General features: G+C 39.9%; 1 protein-coding gene across 3 annotated transcripts; it reads right to left on the bottom strand.

Annotated features, from left to right (window-relative positions):
* Window positions 1-498: 498 nt before the first annotated feature.
* thnsl2 (threonine synthase-like 2) lies at window positions 499-15,194 on the bottom strand. 3 transcript variants are annotated; one of them, XM_069688111.1, is made up of 9 exons: window positions 15,157-15,194; window positions 11,375-11,608; window positions 10,876-11,070; window positions 7,680-7,832; window positions 7,314-7,553; window positions 4,831-4,979; window positions 2,586-2,711; window positions 2,306-2,460; window positions 499-971 (listed from the first exon to the last, which is right to left on the bottom strand). In XM_069688111.1, the coding sequence occupies exons 2-9, from the start codon at window positions 11,595-11,597 to the stop codon at window positions 746-748; spliced, it is 1,467 nt and encodes a 488-aa protein (XP_069544212.1). In that variant the 5' UTR covers window positions 11,598-11,608; window positions 15,157-15,194; the 3' UTR covers window positions 499-745. The 3 variants fall into 3 exon arrangements, with proteins under 3 accessions (XP_069544212.1, XP_069544211.1, XP_069544210.1); XM_069688110.1 differs by lacking the exon at window positions 15,157-15,194 and adding an exon at window positions 13,479-14,691; XM_069688109.1 differs by lacking the exon at window positions 15,157-15,194 and having other exon boundaries at window positions 11,375-12,617.
* Between the last annotated feature and the right edge of the window lie 964 nt (window positions 15,195-16,158).

Genomic DNA, 16,158 nt, shown 5'->3' with positions numbered 1-16,158 from the left:
CTTCTATAATCATTCCGGTGTTCGTGAGCTGCGGTCGCAGAATATACAGCTGTTGTTTTAACACCGACTCCAGACTGTAAACTGATCATGTCAAATACTGAGGTAAACATATAAAAATAACCACATTTGTATGCATCATTTAACTGAAATTATGTCCATCAAAACAAGGATCTTCACTAAAACTGCAGATGATTGGAGCCGATGTTTAAAACACTTGAATGACCGACAGATACAAAGAGATAAAGTCCAAAAAAGTCCAACGTGACTGTTCTGTAAATTGAATTGATGTTTTAGATTATTTTAATGTATCCCCTGGTGGTTGCATGTGTTATTGCAGTTCGTTTCAGTAGTAGAAGCCTTCTTTTCATTTTATAGGCCAATAGAAGTAATGATTCCCGCCCAGAGCAGAAGCAGGGATCACTAGTCCTCTGCTTTTCCTATGTTGATGCCTTGAAAAGCAAAGCGAACACAAATACAAAACAGACGAGCGACAGCAGACCGAATAACTGCTTCATTTTATTCTTTAGCATTTTTGTTAAGTTGTGGAAGGAAGACAACGTCTTTGCACAAATACAAAGATAAGTCATATGACATTACAGACCAAAGTCCATCCAAGAGGGAACAAGAGGCCTTTACCATCATTTACTAAATCCTGATAAGGATGTGCAGCGATCAGCGCCGGCTGCCAGAATCACCTGACCGAGCCCATTAATGGCTGTTTGGTCTAATCAGCATTTCTACAGTTTCAGGTGTAAAATGTGCCTCCGTTCTTCCTGGCTGCGCCCACAGACTGGATGCACTCTCTCAGTCGGTCCTCCCAGTCTTTGCACCAGTTCAGGTTCCGCTCCAGGTTCTGGTACCGGGTGGGCAACCTGTCCAGGGCCAGCACTTCCTCTGGGAGGTCAAAGGTCAGACCTGCCTTCTGCACTGCTGCCTCAAACTTAGCTGGAGATGCTGTCGCGATATAACATCTGCAATAAAAGTTGGGAGTAATTACTTCACACACGTCTCTGTCCAAGAAAAAAACTATTTAGAACTAACACATTCTAGCAGATAATCACAACTGCTAATAGTACTTTACTTTAGTAATAATACAGAGTGTTAGGAACCCATTCATTCACGTGATCTTATCTTCATTTTACTCAAAGTAAACAAACACAAAGTACAAACATGCATCGTTTTTCATGTCTTTATTATTGGACGTCCCTGAAAAGTTCCCTGGTGGAAAAAGTACCATTTCATAACTCGCCGAACTTTCTTTGGCAGCAACCGTCTCAAACAGGTGGATACGACTTTCACAATGTACGGGAGGATTTCTGGACCTTTGCCAGACTCTATTAAAAAAAAAAAAAAAAAAATTGTATACAGCTGGTCTGATCATCTGTTTCGTAGAGGGTTGGGATATTTTCTCAGTGATGCTGCTTCCTTTCTGGATCGCAGTGATTACTTCAGTGAGTTCATTGTTATCATAACTGAAAGAAATGTTGGACCAAAACCAGAACCAGATTTATACTTTAATATTTCATATTTCAATGGCCTGAGATCTGAAAAAAAAAGGACAACTTGGTTGAATGAATCTGGCCTGCTGGCTCTGCTGCGTTCAGGGACTCGGTGGCCCAAATACTGAAACTCTTCTCCACCCGAGCACCGTTGCTCCGTCGATGTCAGTCATGTGATCCACCTCTTCCATCCTGACTGAAATATCTCAACATCTATCAAATTAATTGGAATCTTTTGCAGATATTAGTGATCCTGACAGGATACCAAAACTCAGTGTTCTCCTTTCCAATACTTTGATTTATCCCCAAATCTTTCCAGCCTCAGCTTTACTTTGTGATCGGAGCTAATTTGTAAATGTTCGCATGTCAGGGTATAAAACAAAGGCCGTGAACATTTATGAATAAAAACTGAATGAAATAAAAGCACATCCACAAAACCTCAATGACTGAGATGCACAGTGAATCAGAGCTCCTTTCACTTTCAATCATTCACTGGTCTTCCTCAGAGAAATCTTTCACAGATCTAGAGCATCTGGTCTTCCTCCTCGTCTCGTTCATAATTATATAAATTCAGTATCTGACTCCTGTTCCCTCCTGGTATCTTGTTAACCAACAGCACTCATCCTATTACTGATGTGAAATGAATGTTTGGTATCTCTATTTTTATTGATGGATCACTGCTTTTCACAAGACTCAGGATTTTCATTGTGTCTTTTCATATTAATGTGTTTGTTTCCATGGAGATAAAAAAAATATGAGGCGTGTGACCTGTAGTTGGTCAACACATTGCAAATAAAAAGTTGTACCTGTTGAGCCCGGCGCTGTGAGGACAGTGGTAGTGATGCCACGCGGCCACGGCGCTGTGAGGACACAACACGTACCGATTGTCCTCCCAACACCTCCTCATGGTCTCCAGGATCCCGTCGTCACGCACCGTGCCGGTCGACAGACGTTGTGACAGCTAGACGTCAAACAGAGGGAAGACGACAGAAGTGATGAGGCGGTAGATCGGTGGGATCCAGACACACGGTGGATCAGATGCCTGGATGGAAACAGCAGGTGCACTAAATGTTGAACGACTGGTACCAGTTTGTGGAGGTTTTCGGGCAGAGAACTTCTGCGCGAACGTTGAAACTCCTCCATCATCGTCTTCACTGAAGCTCCGTCTCTGCCGAGCAGCATCCAGAACACTCGCTCCATGTTGTACGGGTCCTGCAGGACAGGAAGGAAGCAGTGTGACAGCATCCCCGCCGGAGGAACACACAGCTGCAACGTGGAACTTGGGATCAGCCTCCATGTGGCAGCGTGGGTGGTGGACTGCTCATTTAAAACAATTTGACTTTCATGGAACTAATCTCAGGAACAACTGGCCAGACTTCCATCAAACTTGGTGGAGATATTCATTGTTCCCAGACATTAAATCCAAATGTTTTTTTTAGTAAACTCCCAAACTTTCCTTCAGTACCACCATCAAACCAGAAGAGTTTGACTTTTCCAGAGATATTAAACATGACCGTGAGGATTGTTACCAGTTATATTATTGTTCCTCAGTTCAGATGTACCACACAGGACATCATACAGTGTAATAGAATATCTCAGAAAAGATCGGCTGTTGGTCTGACGATGTTTTAGTTTCTAGGAACTGAGGCTGATATTTTGTCCGGTTCCGGTGGAACCAGCGGATAACCAAGCCAAAACTTTGTGCTTTTGTTTACAGCCTAATTAACGACTTGAGTTGAGAGGCAACTTTAAGACCGTGTAGTTTTACAATTAGCCAGTTGACCAAAGCATGCTCCGATGTGATTTGTCAATACTATGCTGTTTACAAAAGGACAACAAATGCAAACCAGAGCGCTTCCAGTACCAAAATCTCCTCACAATGCCTACAGATTCTCAATTTTTGTGCCAATATCTGTTAAAAAGGATTAAAGCATGTAACTAGAATTACCGCCTAGCGTTTGTACGCCTCCGCTGACTACTCAAGTTGTACTTTACATGCTTATCTGTCCAAACTCAGATGTTGCTGCTAAGACGCTATAAATTCTAAAACATGGAGGCTACACACACAACTTTAATCCTGACAGCACAGAAGATTTAAACATTCAACACAATTTCTAGTTGGACATACAAGTACTTCAGTATCTGTCATAAATGAGAAATATAGTCACAATCTCCCCGTCTGCTCCTCGGTTACGGTGATGAATAACAGAGAGAAAAGAATAATAGTCAATTTCTCTGATTAGATATTTGTGTGAGATGTTGTAATAATGAACATAAGAATTACTAACTTACGGCCTTAAATGTTTTTTGTGACATTGCATTTAACTTTGACCACCGAAGTCTAGTCAGTTCATCCTTGAGTCCACGTGAATGTCAGTGACACATTGAAAGAGATTCCCTTCAGGTGTTCCTCAGATGTCACACTCATAGTGGGAAACTGACACCAGCTCACAGGGACCTTTAAAAACTTGGTGCTAAAAAAAATACGACAAGGAGATCCTGAACTGTTGCGTAGCTGAAATTCTGTGTCGGGCAAGAATGGGACCACATTTCACTTTCTAAACTCCAGAAACTGGTCTCCTCAGTTCCCAAACGTTTACAGAGAGTTGTTAAAAGAAGATGATGCAACACCGGTAAACATGTCGCTGTCCCAACTTTTTTCAAATGAGTTGCTGCATCGAGTTCAAAATGAGCAGATATTTTTCATAAAACAATGACAATTCTCAGTTTCAACATTTGATATGTTGTCTTTGGTCTATCTTCAATTAAATATGGGTTTACATGATTTACAAATCTTTACATTCTGTTTTTACATTTTACACAGCATCCCAACTTTTTTGGAAACAGGGTTGTATTTAGACTCACTGAAACTCAGATTAACGTTGCTGAATATTTGTGCCAGTTTACCAACCGGTATCACCGTCAACTAGTTCTGTTTCCGTGAAATGTGACGAGCTTGCAGTTTTTCATGAATGGATGAGATATCCCAGAGTTAACTGAACCGGTTGATAATGAGATGCAAATGTGTGGATGTGAATTAGCTTCAGTTAAGGCAGGTCAGAGCCAGAATAAGAGTATTGTGATGCATTATGGTTTAGACTGTGCACACAATAACACAGTTCTATGAATGTTTTAAACATGTATACTGGTATAATTCATGTGTTTTTGTGTCAGTTTGATTAAGTTAGGTAATTTCAATGAATGCTACGAAGGCTGTACCATCCACAGGTGTATCAGGACTAAAGGTAACACATGAACACATGATGTGCTCACAGTGTTTATCCAGCCATTAATTCCCTGACACCAGCAGTTGTGAGCATACGGCGTTTACCTGGATGTCAATAGCAGGGGCCAAAGTTTGTGTGACGTTAGCTGCCATGGAAAAGTCCCCGGTGGCGACAGTCCTGTGCACTATGTCATTAGAATTCACCATGGCAACCAGTTTCAGGGGCAATCCCATCTGCTTGACAATACAGCCAGCTGACACACAGACAGACAGCACAATAAAAAGAATGAGAAATATCGTCATTAATTCTGTATCTGTGTTCCACGTGAGAGACAGAAAACTGTGATGAGCTTTTAGTTAAAGGTGAAGACCAGAAAAATGGCACTTATTTCACCAACGCCACGACATGAAAACCCCACAGATCAATGAGTAGACAGAAGACCTTTCTTGCAGAAACCTTTACGACATGAGTCGTGTTTCTATGGATCCTTTCAATTAGTGCTCAAACATTTCTTCCAGAGATTCATTCTCAGCACAGCCTCACTGAAATGATCTAGTAATTTGAACTCACCACACACGTATCTGGGAGGAGTATTCATTTTTTACTTACAACCGTGTTTCCAAAAACGTTGGGACGTTGTGTAAAATCTAAATACATTTAAATAATAATAAATAAACAGAATGCGATGATTTGCAAATAATGCCATTTCATTGATAATAGACCAAAGACAACATATCAAATGTTGAAACTGAGACAATGTCTTGTTTTATGAAAAATATTTGTTCATTTTGAATTTGATGCCAGCAACAGGTTTCAAGGTTGTGTAATACAAAAAAAAACACCTTGTGGGAAACCTTACCACTAATTTGGTTACCATGGCAACAGGTCGTTAACATTGTTGGGTATGAAAAGAGCATCCCAGAGAGTCTGAGTCTCTCAGCAGTGAAGGTGGGGAGAGGTTCACCACTCCATTGTTCAACAATCTAAGAATAATGTTCCTCAACGTAAAACTACAAAGAATTAGTGGATTTCATCGTCTACGGTTCATAATATCATTGAAAGATTCAGAGAATCTGGAGAAATCTCTGAACACAAGGGACAAGGCTGGAAACCAATATTGGATGGTGGTGATCTTCGGGCCCTCAGGCAGCACTGTATTAAAAACACACTATTCTGGAGTGGAAATCACTGCATGGGCTCAGGAACACTTGTGAAAACCATCGTCTGTGAACACAGTTCATCGCTGCGTCCACAAATGATGTTAAAACTCTCCAAAGAAGAAACCAGATAGAAACATGATCCAGAAACACCGCCGCCTTCTCTGGACCGAGATCATTGAAGATGGACTGAGGTGAAGTGGACAACTGTCCTGAGGTCTGATGGATCACAATCTGAGATTCTGTTTGGAAATCATGGACGCTGCATCCTCCAGGTTAAAGAGGAGAGGGACCATCCAGCTTGTCATCAGCTCAGTTCTAAAGCCAGCATCTGTGATGGTACAGGGATGCATTAGCGCACATGGCATGGGTAGCTTGAACATCTGGAAGGGAGCATGAATGCTGAATGATATATTCAGGTTATGGAGCGTCCAGACGTTTTTGGAAACAGGGTTGTAAAAGTAGAATGTAACACAACATGGAAATACTGAAATTGCACTTAAGTGCACCTGAGTAAACATATTGGATGTATCATGTCGGTGTGTATGTTTGTCAGATAAATACCATGAAAATGTTGGTCGACAAAGAACACGTCCGTGGTTTCGGAAGACATGCTCCCGTTTTATTTTTCGTATCTGAAGGGCTTCGCTGCTAGTTGATGATAAACGCTCTCTCTCTTTCTTGCACTCGCTATGCACTTAGAATCGATTTTTGCCTTCATTTGGCCTCGGTGGTGTGAAAAAGCATTTGGCTGCTGCACCTAAGTGCTAAAATAGAGCAGACCCTGATTTAGAGATCAGTCGCTGTGGAAGTAGAAGAGATGCTTGACTCAATGCTCTCTGGAACTGTGGCTCCGCCCCCATGTTGCACAGAGCACCAGTCACCTTTTTATTAAAGGTTAATAACATTAAATGTGTCGCATGTCCAAATCCCACCAAAGTCAGTGCACAAACATTTTCTCATCTCTTAAACATGGATATGTGTTTTTAAGACACTGTGTAAAGGTCTTCCACCAACAATTAATAAATTCTTATTTGGTGACTACAAAAATATTTTGTGGGTCCGGCTTCTCAAAAGGGAGAATTTCCAATTTACTGACCTTAGTTAAATCAACAAGCAAATGTGAGAGTGATTTGAACTTTCGGGAGAGAGTCCACTTTATAAAGGAACAGTCTCCTTTAGTTTTAAATCTGGTGCAAAGACCAACCAACAGAACCTGATCTGAAGACCTGCTAGAGCCAAAAGCTCTCAGTAAACCTGTAATCTAATCAGATGTCTGACCGTGACAGCTCACAATCTGGAATCAAATTGTATTATGTGGAGAGATTGTGAGGAGATCAAGACAGTTAAACTGTAAAAAAAAAAAATTCAGCCAACCAGTTTTCAATTGAATTTAGACAATCTGGTCATATTTTGATTAATCAGCCCACCTGCGATGTTTCCTGCCCCCCCGGTGGGAACCACCACCTCCAGCTCCGGCAGGGCTGCATCAGCCTCAGCCTCCTCCAGACCGCTGAGCTCCAGGTACGCGTAGATGAAGTGGGCGAGCTGGATCATGACTCGACTCCAGTTGACCGAGTTGAGGCTCATGAGGCTGTGAGACTTGACCAGCTCTGTATCAGCAAACAGACGGCGCAGCGGCCGGTCGATGTCGTCTGAGCTGCCGTCGGCTGCAGAGGCCAAAAACACCGAAAAAACACATCACAACTGATTCTGAGATGATAAAAAAAAAAGAACAAAACTGTGACTCTTGCTTTCAAGAACAGCCGCTATTCTTTCAGCCTCTTCAGGTGTACCTGCAAACACATGGACGTTATCGTCCAAGCAGGAGATCATGTGTTTCTCTTGCACTGAAGTGATGCGTCCTCGTGGGTAAACCACCACCACATCCAGCCCAGGGAGACCTCTGGCGCTCTGGATGGCTGAGCCACCGGTGTCCCCTGATGTACCTGCAGAGGAAACATATGGGCTGATTCACATATTTGATCTATTACATGATACTGTGGATTTTGACTGGTTCTGTTGGAGGTTTCTTCCTGTTAAAGAGAGTTTTTCTTCCCTCTGTTGGAGGTTTTTCTCCCTTAAAGAGGAGTTTTTCCCTCCTAGCTTATGTGGGAATTGTTGAATTGTTGAATTGCTGAATTGTTGAATTGTTGAATTGCTGAATTGTTGAATTGCTGAATTGTTGAATTGCTGAATTACTGAATTACTGAATTGCTGAATTGTTGAATTGTTGAATTGCTGAATTGTTGAATTGTTGAATTGTTGAATTGCTGAATTGCTGAATTGTTGAATTGCTTTATTGCTGAATTGTTGAATGGCTGAATTGTTGAATTGCTGAATTGCTCTATTGCTGAATTGTTGAATTGCTGAATTGTTGAATTGTTGAATTGTTTTATTGATGAATTACTGAATTGTTGAATTGCTGAATTGCTGAATTGTTGAATTGCTGAATTGTTGAATTGCTGAATTGCTGAATTGTTGAATTGCTGAATTGCTTTATTGCTGAATTGCTGAATTGCTTTATTGCTGAATTGTTGAATTGCTGAATTGCTGAATTGCTTTATTGCTGAATTGCTGAATTGTTGAATTGCTGAATTGTTTTATTGATGAATTACTGAATTGTTGAATTGCTGAATTGCTGAATTGTTGAATTGCTTAATTGCTGAATTGCTGTATTGCTGAATTGTTGAATTGCTGAATTGCTTTATTGCTGAATTGTTGAATTGCTGAATTGTTGAATTGCTGAATTGCTTTATTGATGAATTACTGAATTGTTGAATTGCTGAATTGTTGAATTGCTGAATTGCTGAATTGTTGAATTGCTGAATTGTTGAATTGCTGAATTGTTGAATTGCTGAATTGCTGAATTGCTTTATTGCTCAATTGTTGAATTGATGAATTGTTGAATTGTTGAATTGCTGAATTGTTGAATTGTTGAATTGATGAATTGTTGAATTGATGAATTGCTGAATTGCTGAATTGCTGAATTGTTGAATTGCTGAATTGCTGAATTGCTTTATTGCTGAATTGCTGAATTGCTTTATTGCTGAATTGTTGAATTGCTGAATTGTTGAATTGCTGAATTGTTGAATTGCTGAATTGCTTTATTGCTGAATTGTTGAATTGCTGAATTGTTGAATTGCTGAATTGCTTTATTGATGAATTACTGAATTGTTGAATTGCTGAATTGTTGAATTGCTGAATTGCTGAATTGTTGAATTGCTGAATTGTTGAATTGCTGAATTGTTGAATTGCTGAATTGCTTTATTGCTGAATTGTTGAATTGTTGAATTGTTGAATTGATGAATTGTTGAATTGCTGAATTGCTGAATTGCTTTATTGCTGAATTGTTGAATTGTTGAATTGATGAATTGTTGAATTGTTGAATTGATGAATTGTTGAATTGATGAATTGTTGAATTGTTTAATTGTTGAATTGCTGAATTGTTGAATTGTTGAATTGCTGAATTGCTTTATTGCTGAATTGTTGAATTGTTGAATTGTTGAATTGATGAATTGTTGAATTGTTGAATTGCTGAATTGCTGAATTGCTTTATTGCTGAATTGTTGAATTGATGAATTGTTGAATTGTTGAATTGCTGAATTGTTGAATTGTTGAATTGATGAATTGTTGAATTGATGAATTGATGAATTGTTGAATTGTTGAATTGATGAATTGTTGAATTGATGAATTGTTGAATTGATGAATTGTTGAATTGTTGAATTGATGAATTGTTGAATTGATGAATTGTTGAATTGATGAATTGTTGAATTGATGAATTGTTGAATTGTTGAATTGTTGAATTGATGAATTGTTGAATTGTTGAATTGATGAATTGTTGAATTGATGAATTGCTTTATTGCTGAATTGTTGAATTGTTGAATTGATGAATTGTTGAATTGTTGAATTGTTGAATTGCTGAATTGTTGAATTGTTGAATTGATGAATTGTTGAATTGTTGAATTGATGAATTGTTGAATTGATGAATTGTTGAATTGATGAATTGTTGAATTGTTGAATTGATGAATTGTTGAATTGATGAATTGATGAATTGTTGAATTGATGAATTGTTGAATTGTTGAATTGATGAATTGTTGAATTGATGAATTGTTGAATTGATGAATTGTTGAATTGTTGAATTGATGAATTGTTGAATTGATGAATTGTTGAATTGATGAATTGTTGAATTATTGAATTGATTAATTGTTGAATTGATGAATTGTTGAATTGTTGAATTGATGAATTGTTGAATTGTTGAATTGATGAATTGTTGAATTGTTGAATTGATGAATTGTTGAATTGATGAATTGTTGAATTGTTGAATTGATGAATTGTTGAATTGATGAATTGTTGAATTGATGAATTGTTGAATTGATGAATTGATGAATTGTTGAATTGATGAATTGTTGAATTGTTGAATTGATGAATTGTTGAGTTGTTGAATTGATGAATTGTTGAATTGTTGGTTTTCTCTGTATCATGCTGTAAAGTTCTGTTGTGAAGAGATGACTATGTTAAGTGCCCTGAGATGGCGTATGTTGTGATTTGGTGCTGTACATATAAAATCAAATTGAAGTGAATAATGTGTAGCTTTTAGGAGGACATATTTTGTTAATTTTCTCTCTATAGCATAATTTCAATAAAATATATATCTTATTTATGCAGTTACTAAGATATACTTGGAACTTTTTGTGCATCAACTGAAGCAAATCTTTACAATAGCAGCATCGGAGTACAAAAAGGTGTATTTTTGAAACAGTGACTGTGTTTTTTTACTTTATTCTACAGCACCACTCACTGCACATGAGCGACTAGAATGACTTGTGCTGCAAACTAAGGAAAAATTAGTGTGAAAATCATGGAAATCAAACAAAATGCAATGAAAGAATATAAACGTAAGTCTTTGTGGTGTAGAACATGTGACAGAAAGTTTCAAAAGTTGTTCTATAATGTTATCACATGGAATATTGGACGTTTTCCTCTTCTTACCCACAAGAACAGTAGCTCTGCGGTTGTCTTTTTGCAGGAAGTAGTTGAGGAAGCGCACCGTGCAGGTCATGGCCAGGTCCTTAAAGGCCAAGGTGTCTCCGTGGAAGAGCTCCAGGACCGTCAGACCGTCCTTCAGCCGAGCAATCCGGACCACCTCCGGCACCGAGAAACCCGACAGGGCTTCATCCACGAGGACTGACGGAAGGACACACAGAGGAAGTGATTCATCAATTATCAAATCAGTTGTTTGTTTTCTGTCCATCAACTAATGGATTCACTGACTTCTCATATCAACTCTGTGGTGACGGCTTTGTTCAGGAACTCAGAAACAACTGCGTTTGCCTGAATTATGATGTCACGAAAACAAATGAGTTTTATTGCTGTTTACTGGGTTCACATAGGAAGTGTGACTTCATCTAAGGATTTACCTTCGACCTCCTTTACATCCATCATTATCAAAATAAGTGTTGTGATGACGGTGAATGTTTCCTCAGCTCACCCTGCAGGTCGTCTCTGGGGATCAGCTGAGCGGGGATGAACAGCGCAGCGACCTCCACCACCAGTCTGCAGTAGGACAGCCCCCTCCAGCGCCTCAGCGTGTCTGGGCTCAGCTCAGGAACACTCTCTGGCATGAACATCCCTCCGTCTGGAGCGTAACCCGAAAACAATACATCCCGGAAGTCCCATCCGCGGACCCCGCCGCGAGTACTGCAGTACCGCATCACGCAAAATCCTGCGAACACAAGCGTCACGTAAACGGACTGTGACATCATTGCACATATAATGATGCCCCTCAAACATTTCATTTCACTTTTTATCACGTGACAAAACAAATTCCGATGAGTGTTTCATCAGTGCTCTCAACATCACACTGCCAGCCCCTGGTGGGCAGAAGAGAGAGCTGCACCGACTGGACTTCATCAGTAGTGGAGCGCTGCCGCTGTGGAAGATGCCAGCAGGACGCAGGAGGCACGATAAAGTGTGAATATAATCTTTCTCACCTCCACCACTTTCACTAGGCTAACGGATTAAATGATCATAACTCAAATAGCATTAAAGAACTAGCTGTGATACACGTGTCCACCGAATTTCGTGCATGTAGGTAAATGCAGCCGTCGGGGCATCTCTTTAGGGGGCGCTAGTGAGCCATTTGGCCACGCCCACTTGCGAAACCACTAAAATACATAACTTTTTCACCGAGACTGACCCATGTGCCAAGTTTCACGAGTTTTTGAGAATGTTAAAGCTGCCAAAAAGGCGATTCTTTCGTAAGAAAAAGCAGAATAATAATTCCTTGAATTACAATAGAGCTTTCGCACCATTCGGTGCTCGAGCCCCAATTACAGAACAAAGCATCAATAGATTTTAATATCTTATCTAATACTGTGCATATACCCAGTAGGAGTATTTATTTAGTTTAGTGAACAGACTGCTACACAGCCTGTATATACTGTATAAAACTAAAAGGACGCAGCCTCTGTGACGACACCCACAAACAAACCGACACAAATGGTGTATTATTCCAGCACAGGAGTACTCGTTCAACTCGGCCTCGTAGGAATACGGAGGTGTAGGAAGGATACAAACAAAAATACTCTGACTGAGCACCTTCTTTGGAACACCTGCCTATTCATGCAATTAACCAATCAGCCAATCACGTGGCAGCAGGACGACCGTACGTGGATACAGATCAGGAGCTGCAGTTCACGTTCACATCAAACATCAGAACGGAAAGAAACGGGATCTCGCAAATGTCTCTAAAGTTTACTGAGAAATGTAAAAAAAAAAGAAAGATCCAGTGAGCTGCAGTTCTGCAGAAATAAAAGCTTTGATGATGTAAGAGGTCGGCGGAGAGAAGCCAGTCAGGCTCTATGAAGCCTACATTCAGTGTAATAATAATGCACAATGCCACAAAGCAAGAGGTTTCATGAACATGACAGAGTACAACGGTCTGACAAATCCACAGAAAACATGACGATGCAATCATGTCAACATATTCTCAAAGGAATGTTTCAAACATCTCGTGGGATCCACGACAATCAGAACCGGGCCGTTTGAGAAGAAAGTGATCCTAATGAAGAGCTGTAGGAAGCGTTCATTGCAGAGATGTGAGGGTCAGTGAAGAGCTGAAATCGGCTGCTAACAGTTAAATCCAGCACTTCAGCCGGATGAATCACATGTGTTTGTTATACTGTTTTGTATCTGTGCTGTTTGTGTCACTGTGTGGACTGTGTTGACAGGTCATCATTGTAAATGAGAATTGGTTCTCAATTGATTTGACCTGGTTAAATAAAGGTCATATATATATATATGAATCACAAAAACAGTGAGCTAAGTAAAAGCACAAACACCATTAAAAGACTAAATTGTGCACAATAACTAAGTCAAAATCAAATCTAAAAATAGGATTCTGAAGAAGGAATAAAAAAAAGTCTTACAAAATGTTTAAAGTTACAAAATGAATAAATATATAATTATTTGCAAAGCTGTCCGTTGGCCTGAGCTGCTTTCAGTTTGAAGTCTGCTGTAGGTTTTATGAGGACTGTAGACAGGCTCAATAAAAACGACTGTAACAACACAGAGCATTCACAATACTGACTCACCGCTCGCTGGTAAAACAGGATTTAAACAGACTTCTGTCCTCTTCAACAAATAAGAAAAGAAAGCTGGTTTCCAGCAGGTTTGAGATGATTCGGTCTGCGTTGAGGACACAACACGCCGTTCAGCGCCAACAACAGTAACAACGTGAACTTTGGAGCAGAAGAACTACTCACTTGCTGTAAAGTGGGTCAATATGGCTTCATTTCTAACATAAGTTCACACCTTCAATGTGTCATTTACATTTCTCATGGTTTCTTCAACTTTCATATTTGCACTATTTTCTAATTTCATAGAAAATACACCTTTTTACTGCCACAGTACATATTTCTTATGCAGGTAATCATATAGCAGGAACAATAAATCTTGTGTTTAGCCTGAGTGTCTTTAGTTTAGGCTGCACACATTTGTGTGGTTTTCACATTTCTGACATGTTTGCTTGCATCTTCATGGCGGGAAATGCATTGTTATGTTAGAGCTTTGGATTAACTGCTGTAAATCAGGCAGTTCAGAGCCAACAGTACTAATAGAAAATCTATTTAAATGATAAATCTCTATGCAGCAGAATCCCTCCTGTTAACGCAGCTGGATGGGAGATAATAGCAAAGACTTTGTAAAGCGTTACTTAAAAGCATATTTTATCAACTGGTGTCATCAAATCCTTAATATTTAATTTCTGTGGATCGCTCTGAGCCGCCCAGCTGACCAGCAGCAAGTTTGCTTCATAATAAGTAAATGATAATAATGATGATGAAGTGGGTGTCAGAGGAGCAGTAATCCTCACTGACAGCCTCTCAACATGCAGATCTGTGATCTCTAATGTTCATATTAATGTTGCTGCCACGTTATAAGATCATGATGACAGCACAAGTGACGTGCACAGTTACAGTGACATTAATTAACTACGTACAACTTGTTTCCATGACTTTATATCATAAACAGAATCCTGGAGAACCAAATCAAGTCTGTTTTTATGCTTTTTATCTGTTTCATCTCATTTCTTTTCTATATTTTAAATGTCTTATTTAAACTATTTTATGTGAAACACTGCATGTAATTCTCTTCCTGTGAAGCACCTTGAGCTGCATTTCATGTATGAAAGGTGCTTCACAAATAAAGTTTATTATTATTATTAATATGTAGCTTCACCAATAAAAAGTAGTTGACAATGACCACTGTTAAATAATATTACTCTAAATATTGGAATCGAATATCTGGTCATGTCAAGCTGACGTCACACTGACGTGTCTCAGTGAAGCTGGTTTTGTGGTATAATAATTACAACTGTTTATTCTTAATGTTCATGAGAACTGGTGAAGTTGGACTGTAGTGTTGTCTCCGAAACATTTATGAAATGTTTTTATTTACAGAACATCACCCTGTGTACTGTTCAACGAGCTAAATCACAACTTGGATTATGTTCATAATAAAGCACGTGGTTTCAACTTTAGTTTCTGTGGACGCAACAACAACAACAACAACAACAGAGTTGGTTTGAAGACACCTGACTGTCTGAACCCTCAGGTCCGTTTGTTCCGGGTTCACGTGCCGGTCACGTGTTCTGTGAATCGTCTCGCCTCTGAACAGGTTACGTCACCTTTTGTCCGCAAGTCTGAAACAATTGCAAAGCAGGTTGTGAAAATGTTTCGTATTTTGACAGCTGCTTATCCGCTTCGATCTTACCTCCGTTCGTCAGTGGCAGGAGACGCCCCAATAACACGTGTTCCCATTGGCTCAAAAGAGACTGTGGGCGGGGCCAGTTCGTTTCTTCTTCTTTGGTTCGGCAGACACGACGCGGTGACGGCGTGTTGCTGCCCTCCTCAGGCTGGACAGCATCATTACAACAATCCTGTTGCATGGAAGAATTCCAGCAGTTCCTTAGTTTCTTTTCTTGGTCTTGTAGTTTAAGTTTGGACAGTAAAACCAAGTTTCTTTTGATCGGTATAGATTGAACACAGAAGAACGTGTTTTTACAGAACCTAATCGGTCTTTTTAAACTCACAGTGACCTAATCTCAATCTCAGTCACTTCCCTTGATCGTCTCTTCCTTCCAGAGGTTGTGCCAAGCATCGTGTGATCCACCCTTTATTTTCTCATTCAACGCTTTTTGCCAAACTTGAGATTATTGTACCCACTTCCAGAGGGATGGGCTCGGGCCTTAGACTTTCCATTGAAAGTTCATTGCCTCTAATACTGCAAGAAAATCACTACAAATGACCAGACTTTGGTTTAGACTCTCCAAATCCCAGAAGGGCCCCAGGAAGCCTCCTCCTGTGCTCTCAAACGATTTCAGACAGAAATCCCAAATGCTACTTTTCCAGTGGATTGACCTTCAGCTCCATCAGATTTGTAGACTAGAACCTGTTGGCTGCCTTCCCTGCATCTCCCACAGCTCTGTCCAGACGTTATAAAGACCAGCATCGGGTGGACGGTGGAGTCAGAGGCCACTTTCATCTTCTGAATTTCTACCTCCTCTCTCTTCGGCTTCTGACATTCACAAAGCTCATCTTCTTGAGGCTTTCCACCAAATTCCCAGTGCTGATCAAGAAGACATTTAGTTGGAAGTTGGGAACCATCTGTTTGAATGTTTATCCCAGTAACAGGGAGGTCATTCAATCCTTCTAAAGTTCACCCGTTCTCCTAACGGAGCTTCATTGGAGCTCCACTGAACACTCAGAGCTTCAG

This window comes from Brachyistius frenatus, unplaced genomic scaffold (genome assembly GCF_029030835.1).
Source record: "Brachyistius frenatus isolate BFR_SWC_R1_liver_20210118 unplaced genomic scaffold, ASM2903083v1 Contig_527, whole genome shotgun sequence".
NCBI lineage: Eukaryota > Metazoa > Chordata > Actinopteri > Embiotocidae > Brachyistius > Brachyistius frenatus.
Note: the sequence above shows the minus strand (reverse complement) of the source record. Positions and strands in the feature narration are given on the sequence as shown.

What these genes read in the sequence shown, in the direction of transcription:
- thnsl2 (XM_069688109.1), bottom strand. Translation starts at nt 11,681, where the DNA reads ATGAAATGTTTGAGGGGCATCATTATATGTGCAATGATGTCACAGTCC. An exon ending in CCCCAGAGACGACCTGCAGG is followed by an intron (nt 11,071 to 11,374) that starts GTGAGCTGAGGA and finishes TCCTTCCGTCAG; the next exon opens with TCCTCGTGGATGAAGCCCTG. An exon ending in CCCCTGCTATTGACATCCAG is followed by an intron (nt 2,712 to 4,830) that starts GTAAACGCCGTA and finishes CCTGTCCTGCAG; the next exon opens with GACCCGTACAACATGGAGCG.